The sequence below is a fragment of the Microtus pennsylvanicus genome, chromosome 10 (assembly GCF_037038515.1).
Source record: "Microtus pennsylvanicus isolate mMicPen1 chromosome 10, mMicPen1.hap1, whole genome shotgun sequence".
Classification (NCBI taxonomy): Eukaryota; Metazoa; Chordata; class Mammalia; order Rodentia; family Cricetidae; genus Microtus; species Microtus pennsylvanicus.
Genome location: NC_134588.1, coordinates 57,221,777 through 57,240,267, shown reverse-complemented (window position 1 = coordinate 57,240,267; position 18,491 = coordinate 57,221,777). Strand labels below are relative to the sequence as shown.

At 41.2% G+C, this 18,491-nt stretch overlaps 1 protein-coding gene across 5 annotated transcripts in view; it reads right to left on the bottom strand.

The window, feature by feature from the left end:
• Positions 1 to 18,491, bottom strand: part of Nme7 (NME/NM23 family member 7) — a 140,438-nt gene that overhangs the window by 103,033 nt on the left and 18,914 nt on the right. For all 5 annotated transcript variants that reach the window (XM_075988463.1, XM_075988462.1, XM_075988464.1 and 2 more), the window contains 2 exons: positions 10,971 to 11,078; positions 8,448 to 8,614 (listed from right to left, as the gene is read on the bottom strand). In XM_075988463.1, coding sequence (XP_075844578.1) covers positions 8,448 to 8,614; positions 10,971 to 11,078 — 275 coding nt within the window. The remainder of the gene's footprint in view (positions 1 to 8,447; positions 8,615 to 10,970; positions 11,079 to 18,491) is intronic.

The following is an 18,491-nucleotide window of genomic DNA, read 5'->3' as shown; positions in this document are numbered from 1 at the left end:
AAAGGGCCCACCAGAGCCCTGCACTCAGTCCAGAAGCTCCCACAGCCATCTCCCTGCCAGCACAGAAACAAGCACTTATTATATGCAGTAGGTGGCAGTCTCAAGAGGAAACAGTATGAAAACCATTATGATAAATTCGCCTTCTCAGTGGACAGCGAGAAAGCAGACTGGCCAGGTTTCACTAAGGCAGGCCGGATGCGGATATCTGAAAACCCACGATTCTCCCTGAGCCATACAGAACGTCTATCAGAGGCTTCGCACTCTAAGCAAAACAGCAGCAAACCTGTCTGTGAGTAGACGACCAGCAGCCGCTGTAGCACAACATCCTAGACAACGCAGTGTGGGCACTGTGCAAGGGGCGTGCCAGTTCCATGCCAGGCCTCTCTGAAAGCAGCAGACTGATAGGAATAAACATGCTCCTCTACGAGACCGGCTCAAAATGCATTCATGCTTGTCCTGAGTACACAACAATACATTTTAAACAATGGCCAATTTGTGAATTCTCTTACGTTCTCTTTGCAAGCATAAAGTATGTGCTCACTTCACGGATAAAGGACAACGGTCTCCCAGGCAACTTGTGGCTTGGAGAAAAACACTCTGTGAAGATTTTAACTGGTAAGAGCAGCCAAGTTGTTCAGAGAAATCCTTCTTTTTTATTAATTTTTTTTAAAAAAGAAAACAAACCAATCCCAGTTCCCTCTTCCTCCTTCTCCAATTCCCCCCACCCCCCACACCCCCCATCTATTCCTCAGAGAGGGTAAGGTACACTGCCCTGGGGAAGGTCCAAGGCCCTCCCCACTACATCCAGGCTGAGCAAGGCATCCATCCAAAGAGAACAGGTTCCCTAATGCCAGTACAAGCAGTAGGGACAAGTCTTAGTGCCACCGCCAGTGGCCTCGCAGTCTGCCCCTGCCATACAACTGTCACCCACATTCACAGGGACTAGTTTGGACCCATGCTGGTTAAAGAGATATCTTGATTGAGGGAGCCATTATGGGGTTTGCAAGAAACCTGGCTCTAGAAAAATTCCCAGGAATCCACAAGGATGACCCCAGCTAACTCAGACTGATGATTATCTTAAATATCACTATAGAACCTTCGTCCCACAACAGATGGAAACAGAGGCAGAGTCCCACATTGGAGCACTGGACTGAGCTCCCAAGGTCCAGTTGAAGAGTGGAAGGAGTGAGAATATGAGCAAAATGGTCAAGACCATGAAAGGTTCATCCACTGAAACAGTTTACCTTAGCTAATGGGAGCTCGCCAACTCCACCTGGACTGGGAAGGAACAAGCATAGGACCAAACTAGTCCCTCTGAATGTGGCTGACAGTTGTATGGCTGGGGCAGACTGAGGGGCCACTGGCAGTGGCACTGGGATTTATCTCTACTGCATGTGCTGGCTTCTTGACCTATCCTCTTTGGATGTATACCTTGTTCAGCCTAAATGTAGTAGGGAGGGCCTTGGACTTTCCACAAAGCAATGTGCCTTACCCTCTCTTAGGATTAGAGGGAGGTGGGGTGGGAGGATGTGTGGAGGGAACGGGAGGAGGAGAGGGAGTGGGAATTTGGATTGGTATTTTTGTTTAAAAAAATCTAATTAAAAAGAAAGAAGGAAGGAAGGAAAAAAGAAAGAAGAAAGGAAAAGGAAGGAAGGAAGGAAGAGAGAGAGAGAGAGAGAGAGAGAGAGAGAGAGAGAGAGAGAGAGAGAGAGAGAGAGAGAGAGAAGCTCTGCAGGCTGGCCTTGAACTCACAGAAATCTGCCTGCCTCTGTCTTCCGAGTGCTGAGACAGAGATGCACAGTTGCCTCATAGGAGTGAACACAGTTCCGCAGTATTAACAGGAGAAAAGAGAACCCATAGACAGAATGCATTAAAGATGACTATCTGAGTTAAACAAATGTTTGTAATTACTTGGATGTACTTAAACATTCAAAAGAGATTTAGGTCTTTCTCCTAGGCCATCCTTAAACACCTTCTAAGCACAGATAATACCTTCTAATACAAATACACCCTTCTAACACAGACACATCCTAACACAGATACATCCTTCTAACAGAGACACACCCTTCTAACACAGATACACCCTTCTAACACAGATACATCCTTCTATCATAGATACACCCTTCTAACACAGATACACGTTTTTAACACAGATACACCCTTCTAACACAGATACACGTTTTTAACAGATACACCCTTCTAACACAGATACATCCTTCTAACAGAGACACACCCTTCTAACACAGATACATCTTTCTAACAGAGACACACCCTTCTAACACAGATACACGTTTTTAACACAGATACACCCTTCTAACACAGATAGATCTTCTAACACAGATACACCCTTCTAACACAGATACACCCTCTAACACAGATACACCTTCTAACACAGATACATCCTTCTAACAATACACCCTTCTAACACAGATCCATCCTTCTAACACAGATACACCTTATAACACAGATACGTCCTTCTAACACAGATACACCTTATAACACAGATACACCTTATAACACAAATACACCCTCCTAAGCACATATACCACCTTCAATGCAGCTCGGAATACTCGCACTCTCTTTTAGGACAATGGACACATAAAGTAAGCTGAGATTCCTGGATTCAGAAGTTTCTTTAAGTCACCAAATGACTGCTATTATTTACTCATTTGCAGTTAGAAAAGAATCAGAAAAGAAAATGATAAAATAATTCAACTCAATGGAATATATACTACTGCAAGCATTTTCATTAACTATATTTACAAAGGCCAAATACTTCAATATTTATTCACATGAAAATATATCCAGTTTAAAAATTCATCCCATTTAACTGTATTAGTCAGCATATGGATTAGAAGCGTAGCAAAAAAAAAAAAAAACAGACACATTTTAGACTACTAAAGTCTAACAGAGTTTGTTTCCTTTTACTGTCTAGAAGTGTGACTGGCCAAGGTACTTTACCATCCTATAGGATCAGTTTAAGAACATTCATTCCTCACAAATCAGAGTTAAAAGATAGAAAAAGCAATTATTAGGACCATTTTTATTTTCACTTGGCTCCAGTCAGACTATTAATCCCAGCTTCTCAGATTACCTTTCCGAGTTGAAATGAAAACCTAACGTTGCTGTGTGTTGAGATGATTATGCAAAGTGCCCTTCTAAGACAGGGACTAGCTGTCTCAGTTAGGGTTTCTGTGGTGATGAAACACCATGGGGAGAAAGGGTTTATTTTGTTTATACTTCCATATCGCTGTTCATCACTGAAGGAAATCAGAACAGGAACTCAAATAAGGGTGGAAACTGGAGGCAAGAGCTAATGCAGGGGCCACAGAGGAGTCAAGCTTACTGACTAGCTCCCATGGCTTGCTCAGTCTGCTTTCTTGTAGAACCAGGACCGCCAGCCTAGGGATGGCACCACCCACAGTGGGCAAAGCCCTCCACTATCTATCACTAATTAAGAAAATACCTTACAGGCTTGCCTACAATTCAATCTTATGGAGACATTTTCTCAATTGAGGCTCTATCCTCTCAGGAGACTTTAGCATATGTCAAGTTTTCACAGAACTAGCTAGAACACTAGAATATATCATTATCCACAATGAATGGAAGCTATAGATTATTTATTACTCATAAAAGGGATTATAGAGGCTGGAGATACGTCTCAGTTGGTAAAGCGCTTTCCACGCGAGCATGAGGGCTTGAGTTACAAACTGAGCATGGTGGTTGTGTGCCTGTAATCCTAGCACAAGGGGGAGGAGAGAGTGACAGAGGAAGGTCCCAGTGTCAACCTCTGGCACCCACACACGCACATGCACACACAAGCACTTCAATGCATGCACGAACACACGCACGCACAGAGCTAAGATGCTATTTCCTTACTCTCGCTGACTTTTAACATCATAAGAATCTCATAAGATCTCATAAGAATAAATGATGCTCTTGGTCTGGACTGTAGGACTTCCCCTGTTTTACAGCTGCCCCTGTGGTGGTCTTTCACGAGACAATCCCTCTAGATCTGACCCATCACCACCTAAGCACAAACCATGTCAAGAATTAGAAAGGAACTGTAAAGAAAGGGTAAGGAATTTTCACTCTTTTATATACTAGGCATTTGCAATGTCATAATCCCACTCATTCATTCAATAAATGTTTGTAGGACATTTTTTGTGAACAAGAGAGACAGACTGGCTTTTCTGCATCAGTTTTTTCTTAAAGTTTCATTTCTTTTCTTTTTTCATTTTTCCATTCATTGTCTTTTATCAATCAGTCGTGTCTTCAACACTTACTGGACATGCCAGTTCTATGAACTAAGATCAATAATAGACAACATTAGTGACAAACAATTCTAACTTCCTTATCAATTAGATCAAAAGTCATAACTTGAGGATAAGAAGGAAATACAGAAAAAAGCAGATACACTTGAGTTTGTAATTTATTAATTCATTCAACTGACACAGATTAGGCCCTTACAATGTTTACAGATACTTTCCCAGTGTCATAAAAGACATAGAGATAAAGTAAAATAGAATTAGAAGATCATATCCAGGTCCTACCCAGCCTCCTATGTTTGAATTCTCATGACTCTTTAGTTTTCAGGTATTAAACTTTATCTTACTTATTGCACAGAGCACTAGGTTTCACAATTACATTCTCATAACTTACAGCATTGAATTTTGCTCGTCCCTCACCCTTATCCACCCCTGCCATCTCTCCCTCCTCGGGCTGGACCCTTTCATAAACATATATTCCACTTGACAACGCCAATGTCTTCTCACCAGCGCCACCTGGCATAAAACTTGGACGAGGCTTCTGTCCCTCCCTGCTCCCATCCCTTCCTGCCAACTCTGCCAGGGAGCCACAGTGGAGCAGTGTGCTGCCCACTCCTTCCTGATGTGGGACAATGGTCTTCTACCCTGTAGAAAGATTTGTTGCTTGTACTGCTTTAATAAAACGCTGACTGGCCAGTAGCCAGGCAGGAAGTGTAGGCAGGGCAACCAGAACAGGAGAATTCTGGGAAGAGGAAAGGCTGAGTCTGTAGTCATCACCCAGATGCAGGGGAAGCAAGATGAAAATGCCTCACTGATAAAGGTACCAAGCCACGTGGCTAACACAGACAAGAATTATGGATTAATGTCAATTATTAATAAGAAATCTGAGCTAATACGCCAACCAGTTTATAACTGATGTAGACCTCTGTGTGTTTATTTGGGACTGAAAGGCTGTGGGACCTGGCAGGACAGATACCTCTGTCAACACCTTCCCACTGGGTGACCCTTTTTGCTCCCCCACACTTTACAGTTGACACCATTTTCTTTAAAAAAATTTTTTTTAGCTAGTATATGAAATGTGATTCATAGTGATATTTTCGTATCATTATACTCTGTTCTTTTTTACAACCCTGGCCCTCCCCAATGGTGACTCATTTCTTGTTAGTCCCAACTCCATCCCCCAAAAGTCTGTCTGCTTTCATGACATACATGAATGCTCTCTTGTTCCCCACTCCCTCCAGTCCTCTCTCCTCCCTAGTTCCTTTTCTACACTCTATCTATCTATCTATCTATCTATCTATCTATCTATCTATCTATCTATCTATCTCTCTATCTGTCTGTCAGATGGTAAGCAAATTCTTAACAAAGTTCCTTGACACAACAGGTCCGCCACTGACTGCAGCAGTGTCTCCTGGATGTTAAAGTAATGCCCAAAATATCATACATGGTTAAGAATTTATTTCTTTTAAGACATTTCCTTTAAGCTCCAAGAAGCCAGCCCAATCCACCTGAATGAAGCAGGCCCAAACGGATCATTAACGGAATAAGCACCATTCAATTTTTTATTATTCTTAACCCCAAACCTCCTAAAGCCCCCCACCCCAAATTTCCCCTTTAATTTCCCAAAATCTCCTCTTTAACTTCCCAAACCTCCTCTTTTCTTCTCTACTAATTTTCTTCTCTACTAATGCGACTTTTGTTTTCTAGCACCTTAACAACGACCCAGCTACCCAAAAGCCAGACAGATGCGATTTCTTCAATCAGCCACCTCAGAACATCAGCGGACAGGACATAATCAACAGGACATCACCAGGACAATTGATACTCCCCGGATCCCTCAGACTGATGCGATTTCTTCAATCAGCCACCTCAGAACATCAGCGGACACGACATAATCAACAGGACATCACCAGGACAATTGATACTCCCCGGATCCCTCGACGCCCAAAGTCAGCAGGAAGTAGTTATGAGAGACTGGGCTACGCCCCTATTCCCTACCCATTTAGACTCTCAACCCCCCATATTTTTAATAAATTAAAAAGGGTGGAAATGTTATTCCCCAGAAGGCCCCTGAGCGTAGCTCGCGTGGGGAACTACATTTCCCAGGAGCCCCTAGCGTTCCACGCAAAGGCTGCGGCAGGCGCAGAACGTGGCGTTTGACGCACATGCGTGGGGAACCCTTTAAAAGCGGGAAAGCCGCCTGTTCGTTCTCTTTTCCCCTTCTCTCCTGCATGCTGCAATAAAGCTCGCTCCACGTGGGTTTTGTTGTGTCTTGCGTCCTTTTGTGTCCGAAGAAGACCAAGAAGAAGAACAAGAAGAAGAAGAACAGAAGAACACTATCTATCTATCTATCTCCCACCTCCCACCCATCCATTCATCTACCTACATCCCACATATATTAAAGGAAGCATATGATGTCTGTCTGTCTGTCTGTCTGTCTGTCTGTCTGTCTGTCTGTCTGTCTGTCTATCTATCTATCTCCCACTTCCCACCTCCCACCCATCCATTCATCTACCTACATCCCACATATATTAAAGGAAGCATATGATATCTCTCATCAGTCTGGCTTATTTCACTTGATGTAATGACCTCCAGTTCTATCTACTTTCTTGCAGATATCAGAATTTCACTATCCGTAGCTGAATAAAAGTCCCCAAAGCAAGCTCTTTCTTTGTGATTTCTGATGTTCTCCTGATCTTTCTCTCTTGGAACTGAGCTTATTCTTTGATATCTTGCCTTGTTTCACTTAGTGCATCACTTTGAGACAGCTTCTCATCCACCATCTCACTCCAGATGTTTCTAAATCTTCCATTCCTTTTTTAAAGGATTTTTTATTTATTATGTATACATGGTTCTGTCTACATGCATGCCTAAAGGCCAGAAAAGGACACCAGATTCCATTACAGATGGTTGTGAGCCACCATGTGGTTGCTGAAAATTGAACTCAGGACCTCTGGAAGAGGAGCCAGTGCTTTTAACCACTGAGCCATCTCTCCAGCCCCTAAATCTTCCATTCTTGACTTGGACTGTCTATGAGCTTTATTATTTATTGTTTAATTTCATTCATTTATTTACTTTATATGTCTATCTCTATCTATCTATCTATCTATCTATCTATCTATCTATCTATCTATCTATCTATCTATCTACCTACCTACCTACCTACCTATCTGTTTTTTGAGACAGAATTTCTCTGTGTAACAGCCCTGGCCATCCTTGAACTCACAAAGATCCGCCTGCCTCCACCTCGTGAGTGCTAGGATTAAAGGTGTGCGTTACCATTGCCCGTCTTATTTTTTAAGGCAGGATCCCATGAAGTCCAACCTGACCTTAGACTCCCTATGTAACCTAATAAAACCTTGAACTCCTATCCTCCTACCTCCACTTCCCACGTACTGGAATAACATATATGTGCCCCCCCCCCAAGTTTTACAACAGTGCTGGGACTCAAACCCGGGCCTTCAGGGCTTCGTCCATTCTAGGCGAACACTCTACCAACTTAGCTGCCCCAGCCTGCATTACTCCTTTCTATTAATCACACACACTTCTTATTTCCTATTCATATTTATTACTTCCGTAATTATTCAGACCATTATTTTAGTAATTAAACTTTTATAAGTTTTAGCCACCACCTTATTCAACCAGAATAACAGTCCTTCTCAACTTTGGAAAGGAATTCCCGCCTTTCTATCTTTCTTTATACTCATTCCTTTGACTAGCATTTTATCCCGGCTCATCTAACTGGGTGGCAATTCAACCTATCTTTTATCATCAACACCAAACAGCTCCACAAAGCCTTCAGTTTTGCAAGAAATAACTTGTCTTCTAAGTTTATGTTGATTCAGGCATCATTACTTCCTCTCTCCCAAAGCCATGCCTATCCTTAGGAAGATTTCATGCTCAAACAGTCTTTGATTTTAGTGAGAAATATAAAAAAGGAGAGTGTAAAAGCTTCTCACCCTCCTCCCCTCAAAATAATCACCTCTCAAGACTACGGCTATCACTCTTATTCTAACCAGGAACAAGTCCAAACTATTTAAAAAATGTTAATACATTATATTGGGCCCACTGGAAAGAAGTGTGCTGAGACAACCCCATCGAGAAGTAGGAAATCAGAAGCTAGAAGCCAAAGTCATGTGTGATGTTTCCATGGAAAAGACAGCAGAACTGTTTTCTTACTTCTCTTTCCTGCTGCCCAGCTGGTGAGCTGTGTACTGGTCCCCATAGTCAACCAGCACCAGTTGTCGAGAAAAGACATTCACTTTGTTGCCTATAAATAAATCTTCCAAGCGCAGGTCCTCATACTTGGTCCGCTTTAAGAAGGTGCGACGATTCTTCACATCATGCTAGAGCCAAACGCAATGAAAAATACATACAAAGAATGTTAATCTTACTGGGAGGTAGAAACAGTTTTCAGTTTATCTGACCCTTTTACTTCTTAACTACACACACAAATAATATTTTATACTCAAAATCTCTATTTCCAAATCCAATCTAGTAATAATAAAAATATATATTTTAAAATACCCTGAGTAGACTTATTTTAGCCAAGCTGTTTCAGCATCTATGAACCAGAGACAGTCAGATTCTCACATTCCTTATTTTCACATACACATTCCAATACTAAGTAAGCTCATTAAAAATTGTATTTTATTTAAATTATGTGTATTTATGTCTCTGTGTGGGTATGTAATGTGAGTGCAGATGCAGAAGTCAGAAGAGGTGTTGGCCTGTTGGAGGTGGAGTTACAGTTGCCGTGAGCTGCCTAGTGTAGTTCTGGGAACCACACTCGGGACCTACAAGAGCTGCAAGTACTCTTAACTGAGCCATCTTCTAGGACCTCCACTCCCAAATACACTGACTTTTTAAAGACAATACCAACGAAGGAACACAAAGAAAGGGACCTTCTTAGATCCTCTTTAGTTTGACTTTTTACACAGATACCAACTTTCAATAATATCTATGACTATAATATCCATTTGCCCAGAACCACTTATCAAATATTGATTAATCCAAAACACCAGTTATCCCTCTTCAACTTGGGGTCTCACTGTATCTAACTTTGTGTGTGTGTATGTGACTATTGTGTGTGTGTGTTATATGCATGTTCATCCATATGCGTGTAGATAGGTGTGCATGAACACATGCATACATGAGAAGGCCTGATCTGGTGTTTCCCCTGTCATTTTCGCCTTCCTCTATTGACACAGGGTCTCTCACTGAACCTTAAGTTTGTTGTTTAAGCCAGGCTAGCTGGCCAGAGAACCCCGGGGAGCTGCCTGTCTCTGCCACTCAACGTTGGTGTATCACATGGAACAATGCCCAGCTATTATATAGGTGTTTAATGTTCAAGTTCAGAACTTTATGCTTTCACAACCAGTGTTATTACCCACTAAGATTTCTCTAGGTCAGTTTGTTTTGAGATAAAGTCTTGCTATACAGCTCAGGCAACCTTGAATTTGTGATTATCCTGCCTCAACCTCCTAAGTATTGAAATTATAGTCAAATGTCACCAAGTTTAAGCTGTTCCTATATGTTTAATGTTAAAACTTGTGAAATACTTTGGTTAGAAGTCTGCAACAAAGTTGGGTGTGAAGGTGCACATTTATAAGCCTATTTGAGATGAGACAGGATTACAAGTAAGAAGCTAGTCTGGATTATGTGGTAAAATTCTATCTACCACATAACTCAGAAAAAAAATACCAGCACAAAGTTATCTTCATGTATTGATGTATTAATGAACACCAAGAAAAAAGAATTCCAATAAAAATGTTTCTTCAGACAGTGGTTGGTTACTCCCACACCTTTGTGCCACTATTACACCAGTGCATCTAGCAAGCTGGTCACCTGTGTATAACAAATGTGTGCTTCTCAGTGTTTGTGCTCCTTGTGCTTTTTCCCTTTGGCTTTTTTTCCTGTTTGTTTGTTTGTTTTGTCATATTCTGATTTGCTTTTATTTTACTTTTAGATGCCTATTCGTATTCTAATGAAAGAGAGAAAGAAAGGGGTTGGTGGGGAAGTGGGGAAAATGTGGAAGGGGTTGGAAGAGGGAAAACTGTAATCAGAATATACTGTATGAAAAAAATATATTTTCAATTAAAAAAAGAAAAAAACTTTATCTTCAAATGCAATTTCAAAACCAACCACACCAAAGACAGTCTTGTTCTTCTCCTCGCCCCATGTGAAATAACTTTGCCAATTTTTAAGCAAACAAAGGCTACTTCTCAGTGTGTGAGCTCCGCAGACGTCCATAAACAGGCATGAAAGACAAAGGTGAACTTCATGTCTTGTTCTCAGGAGCTGTACACCTTACTTTTATTTATTTGTTTATTTATTTTTGCTTTTTGTTTGGGGGAGATTTTTGTTTTTGTTTTTATTTCAAGTTTCAAGACAGGGTCTCACTATGTAGTCCTGGCTGGCCTGCAACTTGCTATGCAAACCAAGCTGGCCTCAACCAAAACTTGGCCCTGTTTCTGCATCCTGAGTGCACCCCTGGCTCACTTTACCTTTTGAGACAGGACCTCTTTCTGCACCTGGGGCTCGCCCATCAGCCAGACCATCCAGGCAGCAAGCCCCATATCTCTGCTTCCAGAGTGCTGGGATTCCCGGCAGGTAACACTATGCCTGACATTTTACCTGGCTGTTAAGCGTCAGACTCAGCAAGCACTTTACCAACCGAGCCATCTTCTAGCCCTCATTTACCATTTCAACAGATCCATCTGCAGGGTAAAACAGAAGCTCATAGCGGCGTAGCAGCGAGGCGTTGGGGTCATACCACTCTGCAAGGAACGCAAACCTCTCACTCTGGTTCTGTGAGGAAGAGAAGTTTATCACTATCATAGAGCATACAAGCACTCATGTAAGTTATACAAAAAGAAAAGGAGAATTCCCAAATATTGACACAAACAAATCCTCACTATTATAATAAATTGCTCTTCTCAGAAATTTGTCCTCCTAGTTTCTGATTAAACACCCTTTCAAAGGTGAGTTTCATCTTGGCATTATGGCTATTCAATTGTCCTAAATCAATCAGCAAATTTTGGAACATGAGCTCCTATTCTGACTACTTTAACAATTCAGAGTTGTTCTGAAGTTTACTTAAAAACTATCAATAAGCAATTGGGAGACTCCACTGCTACAAGCTTTAATATCCAGACTTGGGAATTTAACAAGTTTATACTATTGTCACTAATGCAGTAAACATCTTTTCTCCCCTTAGGAATTTTACAACAGCAACATTTTGTAGAAACCTGTTTCTCCAAAAGCATGCGCCTCTGAGAAACAGAAGCAAGACAGGTCTTCTGTGGATACTCTCTGACAAGTAAGCCCCAAGCAGACACACTGACAAGACAGGTTTTCTGTGGATACTCTCTGACAAATAAGCCCCGAGCAGACAAACTGACAAGAATGATTTCTACTACTTCCAAAAGTTTCAAACTCTCCTAAGCTCTTAGGTAGGACCTTTTGGAGTTCTGATCTAGAGTTTCACAATAGGAACCACAGACAAAGAAGAAGTATCCAGTCTGTCATCTTGAAAGGGAGCCAGTTTCTTCTAAAACCATGATTCACCTAAATGAAATATTAAAAAATTCATAAGAACTACCATGGAGGGCTGGATAGATGCCTCTGGCTGCTCTTCCAGAGGTTCCAAGTTAAATTCCCAGCAACCACATGGTAGCTCATAGTCATCTATAAATGACTATAAAGGGATCTGATGCCTTCTTTTGGAATGCAGGTATACGTGCACATGATAGAGCACTCGTACACATAAAATAAATAAATCTTTCAAAAAAAATCATGAAACTATTATTCACAGATGCAGAAACATAATCCCCAAACCAGTACAGTTTCCTTTTAAGGTAAGGAAGTACTCTGAGTATAAACTGTATTTAAACTTGGCTTAAATTCCATCTCCTGATTTCCTTTTGAAGCACGCACATTGTCCCTTTTTGCATCTCACATGTATTTAGGGATATGAGGACAGTACATCTACACTTGGTTAATTTCCACTGCTAAAGCAGAGAGCCTTAGAACATTAAGAGATGTTCACAGGTTGTACATTAGGAATCAGTGCTGCTTTGGGAGTGAGCTGTTACTAAGGGAACCTCCCCCTCATCCTCTTTGATCATCCACTATGGAACAAAAATGCTCATGACACGTTCTTTGAGTTCTCAACCCTGAGAACAGTAAGCCAAATATATTTCCTTTATGTTAAAAAAAAAAAACAGAAACTAAGTGAGAACCTGATATTCTCTCTCTCTCTCTCTCTCTCTCTCTCTCTCTCTCTCTCTCTCTCTCTCTATCTCTCTCTCTCTCTCTCTCTCTCTCATACACACCCACACATGAGCGCGCGCACACACACACACACACACACATACACACACATACACACAGAGTCACCATACTCATTTTAAAACTTTTAAATTTTAATTTTCAACTTCACTGAGCCAACTCTATCATTTTCTAAGTGATATCAATACTTGGAATCATTTTATTAAACTCCTTCATTTTATGGCTAAAGAAATTGAGTTCCAGAGGATATACATGACTAGCATAACATCACAGAGCTTACCAAGCGACTGAGCCAAAACCAAAAACTGCACCCTGCGCTCCCCAGATCCTCCCACAGTTCTGGCCTTGCAGGTGAACTCAAGGAGAAACTGGTTTTGTAGGACACAGAGATACCTTGATACACACAATACACATAATAGCCTGTTCCATAACGTGCCTGATGGTACAGGAACAATCTGTCACTCCCTCTTCATTGAATATTTCAGTTTCTCTCAGACATACTTTACAGAAAATATTGAAACATGACATTGTATCAAAAACATTCTGTTTTATAATTGTTTTATCTCAGGCTGTGGTAGGACTGAATTCAGGCTCACTCCCTAGCCAAGCAAGCCCAAGACTGTTCCTTGGAGAGACTAAATCAGGAGGAGGGTGCTTACAGAACACTGTGCCTCCACATAGCAGCCATTTCTACATTAGCCAGAGCAGCTGGGGTGTCTCAAGCATCACGAGGAGCCCTGCTGGTGTTTCCTTACGGAAGGAGCATGTGAGGAGGGCCGTCAGAGTCTCATCTGAGATTCCAGCCATGACACACTTCCCGCGCATCCCCTCCCAGCTGTATATAATTACTAGGTCCATCTGCATATGATTCTGGGAATGGTGGGTTAGTGCACACACACAGAGGCAGGTAAGCTAAAAGAGGCTCTGTCTATGTATCTGGGAGATAAACCATATCATAGATAATTTATCCAAAAAATGGGTAGCAATTTTCTTTCTAAATTTTATAATTTAATTGGCTATATAATGATTTGTTTTATCATCTGAACCTACAAAATAGGCAAGGCATTGCAGCACAAATTCTAATTGTTCTTAATAATAAAAAACCAGGGTCAGATATTAGGGGGTGAAAGCTGAGATCAGAGCAGAGCAGTCAGCCACTAGAGAGACCTTTTACCTCTACCAATGCTCAGACCCAAGGGGTGATCCTGTCCTCAGACTGCTTCAGACTGCACCTCAGACTGCATCCGCAGACTGCATCTGTCTCCACCAAACCTCAGACTGCACTGGGCTCCTGTCTCCTTCCACCTTATATTCCTCTCTCCACCCAGCCATATCATATCACTCCTGTCTCCATCTCCCTAGTGCTGGAATTAAAGGCATGGGATCCCAAGTGCTGGGATCACCTTTGTGTGAGCTCTGTTTCTCTTTTAGACAGTCAATCTCACGTAGCCCAGAATGGCCTTGAACTCTGTCTCTGTCCTGGGATTAAAGGTGTGCGCCGCCATTCCCTGGCTTCTAGTGGCTTAGCTCTGCGCTCTGATTTTCAGACAAACTTCATTTGTTTTTGTTTTGGTTTTTTTTTTTTTTTTTGGTTTTTCGAGACAGGGTTTCTCTGTAGCTTTGGAGCCTGTCCTGGAACTCCCTTGGTAGACCAGGCTGGCCTCGAACTCACAGAGATCCGCCTGTCTCTGCCTCCCAAGTGCTAGGATTACAGGAGTGCGCCACCACCGCCCGGCTACAAACTTCATTTGTTAAAACAAAAACAAAATATCGTTACAAGGCACTGCTGAAAAATCATAAATAATACTAATCAACATGAAGCTACTTATTAACAAATTATAGCTGTGAGAAATTAACTGCTGTGTTTTGGTTTTGCACAGAAATCAAAGGTATTTTGAAAATAGAAAAGCCTTAGCATTCATAAAGTTAATGTAATTTTGTTTTATGGGTTTTAAATTTTATTTTACTTAGATGGGGCCTCATATAGCCAAGACTGGGGCTGCTGATCCCTCCTGCCTTTAACCTTCTAAGTGCTAGGCTTACGAAAGGGTGTCACCATGCCCAGCATAAATTTTAAAGTCGTATTATATACTGTACTTATTAGTAGTGTATTTGTCTAAAATAGACAGTCTAATGCCACATAGCTACTCTAAAACTAAAAAAAATAATTATGGCTAGGTTTGTAGAGCCAAACAGGAATCTAAGGACTCTATCAGCGCTTATGACAAAATAGCTTATATTTTATTTAAAAGGAATAAATATGGACAGGTGAGAAGCATTTCAGTTCAAAAATTTCTGGTATTAAAAATAAAGCATGCAAAATTATTTTCAAATAAATTACTGGATTTTCCACTTAACAGCTCACAAGTGAAGTAAAATCTTAAGGAATAATTGCATTCCAAGTTATTTCTTTTTTAATATTTAATTAAAATATTACATCATTCCTCCTCCTTCTAACCTCACCCCAATTGCTCTCAAATTTTAGCCTTTTTTATCTAGTTATTATTGCTGCATATATGCATAAATATAAACTGCTGAGTTAATTCAGTGTTGATTATACACACACACACACACACACACACACACACACACATATATATATATATATATGATTTCAGGGTGGACCACTTGGTATCGGATAACCAATTAGGGGGCTCATCCCTGAGGAAAACTAAATCTTCCTCTCTCCAGTCAATCATTATAATATAGGATTTCTCAAGAGAAGTTGTGTCGATATACTTTGCTGATGTGCGAGAATCCCTATTGATATCCCCTATGCTTTTTCAGGACCTGATACTCTGGTAAGGCCTCAGGAAGGCAGAGCAGAATTAAAACAAGGAGTAAGTTTGGCAACATACTGACAGCATCACCCCTAAGGATCAAACTTATAAATGCACTCGAGGGAGAGGGAAGGAGGCTATCATTGTGTTGGGATGAGGGTACCAATGACCACCAGCTTTCATAAATCAGCGCACTCCATTTGGGTGCTGCTTTTAGGGTACTTAGTGTTTTCTAAACTACTACCATTTTAGCAAATCTTTTAAAATTTATTTCTCCAAGTGATTGGGATCAAATACTACATTAAGTGTAGGGGTGGAGTGAAATAAGCTAACATCCCATCATCCAGGTTTGTACAGATAGAGATACGAATCTTCAAAACATATGTACAAATGGAGGTACATTTCACCCACGTGAAAACAGAGGTTCAGGTGCTTACTAGGTCAAACAGATGGTCAAAGCCAGATCTGGACTTTCAAACAAAGACATGTCTGATGCCAAAAATGAATACTTTGTCCAGACACCAAAAGCAATGAGTCAAAAAGAAGACAAATAGGTTGACAAGTTCTGAATGAGTCAAGAGAACAAGGGGAAGGAAGACAGAAAGGCCGGCTGCCCACAAGGCACTCTGAAGAAAACAGACTACGGCCTTAAGAAGAAATCAGTCATCACTATGGACAATCAGATTGGCCTTCATCCTAGGAAGAACAGCTCCAACCAGGTTACTTTCAGAGTTTCTGGCATGTCATTTAAGATGCCATTCCTGATAATATTCACGAAGGAATCTAGGTCAGCACACTACGGAAATACTGGATCTGCCAGGAGTGGTGATATAAGCCTTTAATATCTAGCAATCAGGAGGCAGACACGGGAAGATCTCTGTGAGTTAGAGGCTAGCCTTGTTGTCTACACAGCAAGTTCCAGGTCGGCCAAGGCCACACCCAGTCTCAAAACAAAGACAAAAACAAAAACCAGAAAACAAGTAAACAAACACCCTGACAATCCATGTTTATTGTAGCACTATTTACAACAGCAAAGTGATGAGAATCAGTCTAGTGTCCCGCAACAAGTAAATCAACAAAATGAAGTATGCACACACAATGGAGTTTTATTCAACCATAGAGAAGAATAAAACTATGTTGTTTGGTGGGCGAGACTGGAGACCATCACATAAAGGGAAATAAGACAGACACGTAAAGACAAATATTGCATATTTCTCCTGCAGATGGATCTCTCTCTCTCTCTCTGTCTCTCTCTGTCCCTGTCTCTCTCTCTCTCTCTCTCTCTCTCTCTCTCTCTCTCTCTCTCTATATATATATATATATATATATATATATATATATATATATATGAATATATATATATAAAAGTAGAAAAGGATAGGAGGGCAAAGTGAGACAAGAAAAGACCAAGGGGAGTGAACAGTTTGAGAGCATGATGTGCTTGGATAACAATGTCATTATTAAGCCCGTCGTTGCCTAAATTTGATACAAAATTATATAAATCTAGGAACTGAAAATTGGTTCATGGGACAGAAAGGGTTACAAGAAAGCAAACTTTAGTACAAACAGCAGTGTGGTGTGGTGATGGAAGTGCAAACCTACAGCAAGGTTTGGAAACACCTTTATTTCAGCTCCATGATTTAGAAGGCTTTGCTGGCACAGAATCCTACCACACAGTTCTAATAGGTATTAAGGAATGCATCCAGGGGAACAATACTTTGGAATTTTGGGCCTCAAAACAGTAACAGAGAACATTATCCTAAATAGCCTGCTTTTCAAAGAAATTCTTTTGTTAAAACTCAATGAAGTTATATGTCAGTCATCAAATACATGCCTGACACAATGCTACCCTTGTATCTCCTGAAAGGGGGAAGGCTACAAATGTTAATGCTGTCGCCTGCACATTGAATACAAGTGCAAAGGATCACTGTTAACAGAGAACCACGGAAAGCCATTTATCATGCAAATATGACTGCACTGAAGATACTTCTAAAGCTAAGGAGTTTAGACCTAACTGAGAAAAGACACATTGCTAACATTCAAAGCGGAGATTAGGTGTTTGCTGCACAGAACCGGGACCTGTGTTTGGATCTCCAGCGCCGACATAAGAACCACGTGTGGCAGCATGCTTCTGTAAGTCCAGTACTGGGAAGAGGGGGTGAAGACAGGCAGATCGCTGGAGCTCATTGGTCCGGCACTCTAGCTGAACCAATGAGCTCCCTCGCAGTGAACGTGTTTCAAAAGCTAAGGTAAAACATGAACCAAGACACTAGCTCTGGACACTTTCTTAAGGCTTTTGCACCTTCATGTCCACGTGCCTATGAACACATACCCATAACATATACACATACTGCCGCAGCCAGCGCAGCCGGGATAGCCGAGACTGGCTGGGGGTGCCGGGATTGAGACACGGAGGCTTCTTTTCAGGTGGAAGAACAGCAACCTTTATTTTGCCCAGTAACCTTTTATACCTCTACTCCTTCTGTGGAGACCCACTAGCCAGAAAGAACACAAACATCCTTGTCAATTACAGACCACAAGGAAGTTCTGCTGTCATTCAGGGGGAGTGAGGGCAGCTGGATCACAGCAACATACCAAGAAATAAAATGAAATGTATGCAGAATCTAGGAGTGGATACATAATCTTATATCATTTTCCTATATATTGGCATCTATTATAACGATGGCTTTGCACTGAGTATGTGTGTGTGCATACAAATCACTGATGCCAGAGCTCACCGATTTGGCTAGACTGACTGGCCAATGAGCTCTGGGAATCTTCTTGTCTCTCTCTCCATCCTTAGGGCTACAACTGAATGCCACCTCACCTGGCTTCTCACCTCACCATGGGTTACACGGGTACTGAGGATGCGAACTTACAGATGTACATTAAAGACTGAGCCACCTTCCCAGCTACCTATAAACTTTTATCTAGTATACCAGTAACTTCATTTTATGATCCAATGCACATTCAGTATAAGTACTGAAAACTTTCTTGCAACATATTTTCTGTTGTACTGATCTTTTTTTAAATTTTATTTATTTATTTATTTATTTGATGATTTGCCTTCAGGTATGTCCTTGTGAGGGTGCTGGATCCCCTGGAACTGGACATAAAGACAGTTGTGAGCTGTCATGTAGGTGCTGGGAAC